Consider the following 9,882-nt stretch of genomic DNA (forward strand, 5'->3'; position numbering starts at 1 on the left):
CTTTTGCAACTCTTTGTTTGGTGGTTTGGCCAATTATAAACCTTATCATATACGATGAATGGTTAGGATATATATACATATAATTGTTACATTTTCAATGGTTAGGAAAGTGCCATAATTCGAATAGATGGGATTATTTTGGTTCCTTCCATAGAAAAATATTTGGCTTTCTTGCCAATTTTTTAGACTTACAAAGAATTTCGCAAATCTTTAGCTGTTTTTAGGCTCCATTCAATAATGGAAGATATGTACCTAATTGTTTGAGATGCTCAGTTGACACCATGCCAACTTGGATTTTGGCTTTATCTTTATAATAGAGCCTCCAAAAGTAACTTGAACCGGAACCAACTCGGACCCGGTCGAAGTTAGCCCCGAAGCTTGAACCGGAATGAGTTCCGTGACGTTCTGTAATTGTAGACGTGCCATGCGCTAGAATTCAACCCATGCGGCTCGGGATTGAGTCGGGGTTGGGAAAAACCCCAGTTGGTCCCCAAATAGAATGAAACCCTCACTCCATCCCCTCTCCTCGCCAGAGATCAGGAGAAACCCAGGAACCAAAACGAGGCCAGAGACCTCCTCCATTCCCCATCTCCTTCCTCTATCCATCGATCAGAGCTCAGAGGAACGAGGAGGGGAGCCTCCCTGTCAACCTCTGGTTCTCGTTGATGCTGATCGCCGCCACCGATGCCTCCGAAGCGCCAGCCCTCTAAAGCGGACCTCGCCAAGAAGCAGAAGGTAGTCGAGGACAAGACCTTCGGTCTCAAGAACAAGAACAAGAGCAAGAATGTCCAGAAGTACGTCCAGAGCCTCCATCAGTCCGTCCAACCCAAGCCCGATCCCTCCAAGATCGCCGCCAAGGTTTGGTTTCCCATCCCTCCCCCACGTCCCCTCTCCAATCATCCGTAGAACCCTAAAAATCCCATCTTTAACAAAGAGATTTTTTTTAAATAATCCTGAGCAGAAGAAGAAGGAAGAGGAAAAGGCAAGGGACAAGGAGCTGAACGATTTGTTCAAGATTGCCGTCAGTCAGCCGAAAGTCCCAATTGGTACGATATGTTTTGTTTCGGATCCATGTGTGTTGCAGCCACTGGTTGTGCTTGCTTTCTTGATTATTATTTTTTTATTTAATACTATTACTGTTTCGTTGATAAACAGTTGGATCTTGATTAGGTGTTGATCCCAAGTCTATACTATGTGAGTTCTTCAAAGCCGGGCAGTGTCAGAAAGGGTTTAAGTGCAAGTTCTCGCATGATTTAAATGTCCAGAGAAAGGGTGAGAAGATTGATCTCTACAGCGATAAGCGTGATCAGCCTGATGGTAGGAAGTGGATTCCTGTAGCCATATTTCCTATCTGTAATTGTTTTGTGTGTTATTTGGGTTTTCATTTTTTTTTAAAATGTGATTCAGAAACCATGGAGGATTGGGATCAAGAGACATTAGAGAAGGTCGTGGAGTCAAAGAAGAAGGAATATAATCCAAACAAACCCACTGAGATTGTATGTTACTTTGACTTTTCCCCAGTGGCATATGCACTATATTATGCTAGTTAGTATGAGCGCTTATAGAGGTATTCATTAAGAAAACAAGGAACATGTTAAGTGTGTTCCAATGGTTATCATAGCTCTCATTTGTTACCAGCTGGTAAATTTTCATTATCCACTAATCTTATTAGCAATTTTTGATTCTGTGTGCTTTCAATTACAACAACTTCTTGAAGAAGAGTCCTTTGACAAATTATTATTCTGATGGGATAGATATAATCTCCTTTTGTGTGGTTTCTTTGAACTTCTTGGAGAAAAGGTCATCCCTATCTTGTTAAATCTCTTTGGGCTCGTTTGGTTCGCGGGAAGCATTTTCCCTCCTAGGAATATGATTCCTGGAAAACATTCTTCCTAGGAAGAGGATGCCTAGAAAAGTACTTTTGGCATGTTTGGTTGACCATGGGAAAGTGACAAATTTCCAAAATGCTTATGTTTAGTTGGCCATCCACTTTCCTAGGAAAGTTATGTATAATTCCTATTATGCCCTTAATAAAACTTAGGTTTTTAATGTCTCTTTAATGCTGAAGGGACTTTTTGGGAAAAAGTAAAAATGGAGTAATTCCTGCCTCATGGGAAAGACTTTTCCATGAAATGTGGGAATCATATTTTCATGGGAATTCAACTTTCCCTTCTCTCTCCTTTGAAAACTCCAAACAAACAAGAGGCATCTCATTACTTTCCCGTTGACCACACTTTCCCCCCTTCTTTTCCCGCGAACCAAACGAGCCCTTTGAGGACTTAACCTACTTCTGTTCTTAAAGTAATGTTACTTCAAATCTCTGACTCAAATAAAGAAATCAAGGGCTTTGAAAGTTGAAAGGCAGGAAAGTGCTTGATGCTAACTTGTTTATGGCTTCAAGCCATGCTACTTAAATTGACATGGTGGTAGTATATCTGAAGAAGCTCCTGACAATGTAATCCTCCGTAATCACAAATTGACTGTTGTTGCTAACTGTTCCTTATCAAGCCATGTAAGATATTAACTACCATCCCTTTCCAGTTTTGATGTTTTGGAATGTGTTTCATTGTTGTACTCACTTATATTCTCAAACATGAATATAGTTGCAGGAATAGCAGACATAAACTCCTAAAGGCATATCTTTCCCATGTGCAATCTAACTAAAAATAAATGCACGAGATAGTTGCTATAATTTGGAGTGATAGATAACTGATGCATTGTCACCAAAGGATCTTAAGCCTCCCTGCATAGTGTCCTAGACAATGTTCTATTATCGAATAATACATGTTCATGCTTTCTTTATATGGGCTTGTAGAAATGATTTCCACTTGTGTTCCGAACTGCAGAGTGGTGTCAGTAACTATGCAATTTTGTATAACATGCATAAAAGACAAAATATGTGCGCATCAATGGAAAGGAGGATGTACTTCTATTGAGACTATTCACAATAATACAAAATGAGAAATCATCACATTGTCATTTGGGGTACAACTTCCTACTTCCTGACCTGTCATCAATGATCAGAACAGCCATCTCTTCTGTGACATCCTTGTGCTGCACCAATTAATACTTTATTAAACCTCTTGGGAAATATAAAAATGCTGCACAAGGGTTACAATTTTCCGCTTTTTATTTAATAGCTCTCTTTGAATTCTCATGTACTATCACAAATTCAGACAATTCATGTGTGTCGGTGACAAGTGATTGTAACAATTACATGAGACTTGTGTGCCTCAAGGATTAGCTTTGCTATGGTTCAGCTTGCTCTCGCTCTCTTTGCTTTTGGCCGATATCTGGTCCAGGAAAAAATCTGTCCCATAATAGTAATTTTTAAGGCATGGGTTGCTTTATTTTAAATTGTATATTTGTTGATCTGATCCACTTGCACTCTGAACCTTTTTCATCTTCTTTAACAAAGTCCTGCATGGTACCATTTCGTTTAATGCAGAAACATGACTGTATCCTATCATTCAACTTGCAATTTTCAGCCATTTTGGCATCCATTTCCTCAATAATGTGTACTCCATTCTGCTTTTCTGCCTAACACCTGTCAAATCATCTACCATGAAGAATACCCTTCTTTTATCTCTTCACATGTCACATTTTTTTTGTGATCTTGATATAGTAGATGAGGTCTTCCAATTTCATCTCCAATTGGGTGACACTATAAATGTCCAATTGCTTCTCAAGTGGAGGGCTTTATCAGTGTGATTTTTGCACATGAAAAAATTGACTCTCTTGTGGCTGTTTTTCAATAGTTACAGCTATATACCGAGCTAGTATTGATTGTTAGAGTTTTCTCTGATGGCAACATCCTGCATTAAATATCTGGCCTGACTATAGCAGTGAGCACCTGTTTGCATGAAGCAGGAGCAGATGTGGGAGTGTTTTTGTATGCTGCTATGGGAAATTATATTTCAAAAAAGTAGAATTTGAAATGCTTAGGAAGTGGGTGGAAACCTTGCCCGCATGTAGTGCTCTGCTTAGGATATTTCAGTTACTAATTGTCTGGTGTCCCTTGAAAATATGCTCAACCTAAATGATGCTTTCTATTGCAATTTTTGATGGACTAATTTCATGTTACTTAAAGGAGCCATGTGGATACTTCTGATTCAATCGACTCCGTTCTACTGAAATAGAGATGGAGGTGGGTCGGTGGACCTTCTTGTGCTCAAATCATCTTTTTGTGCCATTATTGCCCTTGCATGTGTTCCCCTGCATTCTTGGTAAAGCTTAAAGATTACCAATAGGTTTCACAACAATCTGACAAATGCGAAGACAGATTTTGGCCAATTAACTTGCTAATCATGGTGTTTATAGGACATCCTTGCTAGAGGCTTTGGAAGTTACATTATTGATGCAGAATTGTGCACTTTCTTTATTTGGTTTGCTCTCTGCAATCACTATGTTTTCTGTGCATCCTTTTTTCCCCTGGCAACTGTAAAAGTTCTATTTACTGATATGTTAATATGAAGCTCCAAGTTGATAGATTTGCTATGTGCATCTTGTCTTTTTCAAAACTATGTTTCAAGAAAAGATGTTAATTCCAGCTGTTTGATACTTGTGATATTTGTGCAGCTTCAGCATTTGGTTAAAGATTCTTGGGTAACAGTTTTATGTTTGTGTAGGTTTGCAAATACTTCCTAGAAGCAGTGGAAAAGAAACAATATGGCTGGTTTTGGGTTTGTCCAAATGGTGGGAAAGACTGCCACTACAGACATGCTCTTCCACCTGGGTATGTTTTAAAATCTCAAATGAAGGCATTATTGGAGGAAGAGACGGAAAAAATATCAATTGAAGAGGAGATTGAAAATCAGGTAGATGCCACTCTGCAATTTACTTTTGCTGATGTAATTTTTAAGTTTTTTCTTTGCTCCAACTTTTGTTAATTTTCATAGTGATGTAATGCATTGTTATTAAGTCCAGGAAATTCTTGATTTTTAAACCTGAAACATACCAGACTACTAATCACATAATTGGCCATCTTTTCCTTCCTTCAGCGTGCAAAAGTTACTGCATCGACTCCTCTTACTCCTGAGTTATTCATGCAATGGAAAAAGAAAAAGATGGATGAAAGAGAAGCTGGTCTTGCTGCACGGCAGGCAGAGAGGGCTAAGAATGATCGCATGAGGTAATTTTCTTTCCATTGTTTGTTGTTTAAAGGTTGCTCTCCTATCATTGCAATAATTAAAAAACTAGAATTCTTACAGTGGTCGTGAGTTGTTTCTGTTGGATTCAAGTGTGTTTGTCGATGATGCTGAGGCATATGAGAAGTACCAAAGTGAAGAAGAATCTGATGCTTCTGAACAGAAGGTAATCTCTCGATTTTGTTATTATATATTCATATATGTCTCAAACTATTGGAGCAATGAAGCCCAAAATACAACTGGTATCAATATTATATATCATAACATAGTGGAATGCTTGTTGGATTTTCATGTTGACATAGATGGGTGAAGATGGATGAATTGAGGTTACTCTATTAAATTCGAAGTTTATGAATATGCTTGTCAATTGAGTACCATGTAAACATTGTATATGCATCTTTTAGCATTATTGGAGAAAGGGAAAAAATATGTTAGTTTGTATTGATGAAGATTTGGGATTTGACATTATCACTATTGCTTGATGATATGATTTTTGTCATTCGTAGATGTGAAAATTCCCCTTGATGTTGTTTTTGTTGCGACAAATGTTGCAAAAATGCCATTTAAATGCTATATCATATGACATCTCAAAAGGCTTTATAATATATGTTTTGAGTGGGAAAAGCTTAATATTTAGGTGTAATGAGTACATCAAATGTCCTTGTCCGGCATTTCACCCTCTATCCTCGTGGTGTCGTCTTACAGCTATCACCATCCCTTTTTGCTGCCCACACTCTGCCTCAATCTATCTGATGCCTCCATGTCTTTCCCAGTACACCTATTTATTGCTTTGCATTATTGTAACTCAGTGCAAGAAATGGTCCACACAAGCCCCATCTCCCCACTTAAGATAATCCTTCCAACCACCCCCACCTGCAATTGTCACTTACCCCTTTTCACTCTCTTTTGAAACAGTTGAGAGGTGGATGTGGAAAACCAGTCGGATGATTTTAGGTAGCAGGAAGGGAATGCAGTAAGAATGGTTCCATGAGGAGTGGGTAAATGTGTATCATAGCTCAAAGGTGGGGTGGAGAGAAGAAAAATAATGAAAGAAGTACCAAAAATGCAAAAACTTATTGTGGTACAATACAAACTTCTCATTGAAATGCTAAGAAGCACATTCATGGTCAAAACTTTATTATCAAAATACTCCTTATAGATCTCTCTCTCTCTCTGTCTTGTGCCCATCATGCAGAAGTAATTTCTACCTAAACCACCTATGGTACTTAGATAATTAAGGATATGATTAAGCTTGTGCTGGATGGTTACGATATCGTGTCTTCATCCTAGATCAGGATTAGCTAGTGACAGTGAGATGTCACCTGTGGTCTGTGGTTGAATTGGTGTTGTCATGAAGTCTCTAACTGGTTAATCATATAAAAATATTTATTTAGTTTTGATACTTTAAAATAAATAAGCTAATAGGTAGTTGATTGGGACCTGAATTTAAAAACTAAGGTTTGTTATCTTCTGTAGCGAAGTGTAACATTTACATGCTTAATGAGCATATGATAAAAGTCATTTGTAAACACAATAGAGCTTCATCATCATCAAATTTGAGTCTCTAGTTCACTCAAAGGAGGAAAGAAATGTTTCATCAAATTTCAAGTTATTAATGATCGTGTTACATGTATATACCAAGAATACAGACCTGAACCTGAACTGAATTCTAAATAAACAACGGCTTTTTGAACCTAACATTTTTTTGATCTAGGGCTAGTTAAGATCCTCCAACTCATCACAAGATTGGTACTCGCAAAAAACTGAATGATGTCATCCAACAGATCTAATATGCATATGATTAAAGTCCAATTAAATGATTGCCAGTTGACTCATCTAAAGTTCATATGAATAATTAATTAATTAGATGCACTCTCTTAAACACCGATTAGTATCTATATACAACAGAAGATATCACAATAATATTCTACTTAGATTTGTTGCAGCCTCCCTTATAGATCTTCCCAAGCTTTGCTAAAGTGTTTGCAAATTTAAGGCTTTTCATGCTTTATTTGAAATGCTCATAGTTTGAAATGACCTATATTTTTCTGAACTTTGTTGTCCCAATTGTAGCCCTGTTCTTCAGCAAGTTCTTTCTAAAGGTGGAGTGGCATGTCTTATTTTGTATGATCCCTCTTGTGAATCCATGTTCTTCATCAAACTACTTTTATGTACTCCTATCACCTAATGATTATATTCTTCTTTTAAATTCATTAAAATGATTTCGTAGTATCATTTGAAACAGGCTGGGGACAACTTATTAAGCTGGAAGAAGGTGATGAAGTCAAATCTTTTGTATATACATGTCTGTATAATTCGTTGTGGGAGGAGTGCACCATGTTCTGTTAATTGATCATTTTGAATTCTCATCTTCTAAAATTCTCTTTGCAATGCTTTGTGAGAAAATATTCGAATAGAAAAATTACCTTCAGAATGCTGTTTCCAGTGGGCAGAGCAGTTGAGCCTCATCAAGAGTAGAGTTTGTTGAATGCATTTAGAAGTTTTGACGTATCTTTGCTATCGAAGATGCATTTGCCTGTTTGTCACTTTGCATAGCAAGAGATGACAGACATATACCCCATTTTCCTCCTACATGAGAGTTGTCTGAGTGTAACGTCAGTATATCCTTGCTACCAAAGATGCCATTTTCTAATAGATGACAAGCAAATATTGTCAACATATTTGTTCCTTGTCAAGAGTTTGATTAGGTAGACTAGGACGCTAGCCATTGATTTTATGTTCAGTTATGAGAGGTTGGACATTGAGCTTCCATCATCCCAAGATTTTTACAAGATATTTTCGTGGAGTGTATCTGGGTTAGCGACTTTGATGTAAAATACAAGTCAGGCATGTCATTACATTTGTACTTTGTAATCATGACAATACCTATAGTTGTATCAAAGTCGCTTTGTAGACCCAGGTTACAACGAAGTTTCCAAAGGGCTTGAAGATGCAGCTTTCTGTTGATTCTAACAATTTTGCCAAGTTATAGATGAATTCTAAGTTAGTCTAAATGCTAGTGACCTATTGTGCATTTCTTTTCTTAATAATATTAGTCGGTGTTCCACTTTCCGATGGCAACTGTTCAGATTCTTGTTCAGCTTATATGAGTCTAGGCCGTTTTCAGTTGGAAACCTTTAGGCCCGTCTTGTTAATTACAACTTGGAAGATTAAAGTTCACATGTCCAAGGGCGAAGAGGAACATGGATATGATGTTCTGGGCTGTATAGATGACTGAGAAAGTTGATTCATTTTACGTGTCCCTGCAGTCTTGCCATAGAATACTTTGGATCTTTATTAGTTTGATGGTATACCGCTTGCTAATTCTCCTGGATGCAGTGTAGTATGTGAAAATTGTCATCATGGAACAACAGAACACCTTTGGTTGCTCTGGTGGCCCATGGCATTTAAAGTGCTTCTCGACCTTCCTAGCAAATGGACTTTGTGAGCCTTCAAATCCTGATTGAATCATTGATTAGATTGTGTATCAAATTTGTAAGTTTTGCCGCCATGAATCTTTCCTGAATGTATACTCCTTTGAGGTAGTTGTTGGTTATCTAGAAATTATTGTACTGATGGCTTGAGAATGCCAGTCCGTCACTGGGATTTTATTTAGCATATGTCTTGCCATACAATATTGTTATTATCTTGTTCTTGGAGCCTGGAGTCACGGAGTGTTTAAAGGGCATTAGATGTTCTTAATAATGGAAATGTGATTCAGCACAGGACCAGCTTCGAAATATTTGCAGAGTTCATTCCAAGGGTTTCAGAATGACTTTAAGAGTTCTTCATGACCAGATTTCATTTTTTGATTAGACACGCTTCAAGATATCTTCAACTTGAACATATGAAGTAGCTTAGCAGCATTCTCTGTGCACATCTGCTACATTGATGCTGTTAGAATGTGCTTATGTTTTTTCCCTTGCCTGCAGGTGGAGAATGAAAATGGGCCTGAGAGGCCAAGTACGTCAACTTCTGTAGATAAGGATGTCGAAGAAGTGCTAGCTGATGACGACGATGATGAATTGGACATTGATGAGCTAAATGAGCTGGAAGCAAGTCTATGTAAAACATCAATCCAGATCCGGGAGCCAGGCATAGGTGCATCATCTTGAGAGGCTTGCAAAGTATCTTCCGATGCCCAAAATCTTGCATCCGCCCATGCTTAGATGGAATCATCAGCAACAGCATCTCTGCATTTTGAAATTCAAGGCATGAGTATGCCATCAATAGTAGGATCAGTGTAATGTGTGAACAAGGTGACTCGGCTTTGTTGTTGGCAAAGATGCTCTTGTGACCAGTCATATTTTATTGAATGTGGTGTCAATAATAGAATCAAACTTGGATTTGCTTGCTGAGGTGCGGGGGAATTAAGTTTTGATGCTAGCTTTCCCAGTTAAGCAAGGTGATTGAAGCAGAGCATGGTGTTAAGAAGAGTGTCAGAGGCGTAGCCTGGGATCTTTTGAATAAACTGATTTATGGAAAGCTAATGCGTATGCAAGATACCTGATGTGTTGCCTTCTCTATTGAATGCCATTTTCTCACTGATAGATAGATGCTACTGTTTTTGAGTGTCCCATCAGATCTTGGTTAACAGAATTATAAAGGCACAAAGTTAACTAAGATGAATACAGGAGCATCAGCGTCAGTGGATCATCATCGACCATTCTCGTGTTTTGGGCCTCGCTACCCGGTTTCGGCATGACCGATTATTCATGCTTCTTGCAAGTTCATC

The 9,882-nt window shown here is 38.1% G+C and overlaps 1 protein-coding gene across 2 annotated transcripts; it reads left to right on the top strand.

The window, feature by feature from the left end:
* Positions 1 to 477: 477 nt before the first annotated feature.
* Positions 478 to 9,657, top strand: LOC103702848 (zinc finger CCCH domain-containing protein 11-like). 2 transcript variants are annotated; one of them, XM_026802903.2, is made up of 8 exons: positions 478 to 858; positions 962 to 1,046; positions 1,171 to 1,317; positions 1,408 to 1,496; positions 4,629 to 4,817; positions 5,001 to 5,131; positions 5,211 to 5,313; positions 7,393 to 7,519. In XM_026802903.2, the coding sequence occupies exons 1-8, from the start codon at positions 685 to 687 to the stop codon at positions 7,498 to 7,500; spliced, it is 1,026 nt and encodes a 341-aa protein (XP_026658704.1). In that variant the 5' UTR covers positions 478 to 684; the 3' UTR covers positions 7,501 to 7,519. The 2 variants fall into 2 exon arrangements, with proteins under 2 accessions (XP_026658704.1, XP_008783661.1); XM_008785439.4 differs by lacking the exon at positions 7,393 to 7,519 and adding an exon at positions 9,080 to 9,657 and having other exon boundaries at positions 481 to 858.
* The last annotated feature ends 225 nt before the right edge of the window (positions 9,658 to 9,882 follow it).

Source organism: Phoenix dactylifera, chromosome 3 (genome assembly GCF_009389715.1).
Source record: "Phoenix dactylifera cultivar Barhee BC4 chromosome 3, palm_55x_up_171113_PBpolish2nd_filt_p, whole genome shotgun sequence".
Lineage (NCBI taxonomy): Eukaryota > Viridiplantae > Streptophyta > Magnoliopsida > Arecales > Arecaceae > Phoenix > Phoenix dactylifera.

Coding starts and splice junctions, on each gene's coding strand:
- LOC103702848 (XM_008785439.4), top strand. CDS start 685: ATGCCTCCGAAGCGCCAGCCCTCTAAAGCGGACCTCGCCAAGAAGCAG. Junction 4,818..5,000: donor AAGAGGAGATTGAAAATCAG/GTAGATGCCACT, acceptor TCCTTCCTTCAG/CGTGCAAAAGTTACTGCATC. Junction 5,132..5,210: donor GCTAAGAATGATCGCATGAG/GTAATTTTCTTT, acceptor GAATTCTTACAG/TGGTCGTGAGTTGTTTCTGT.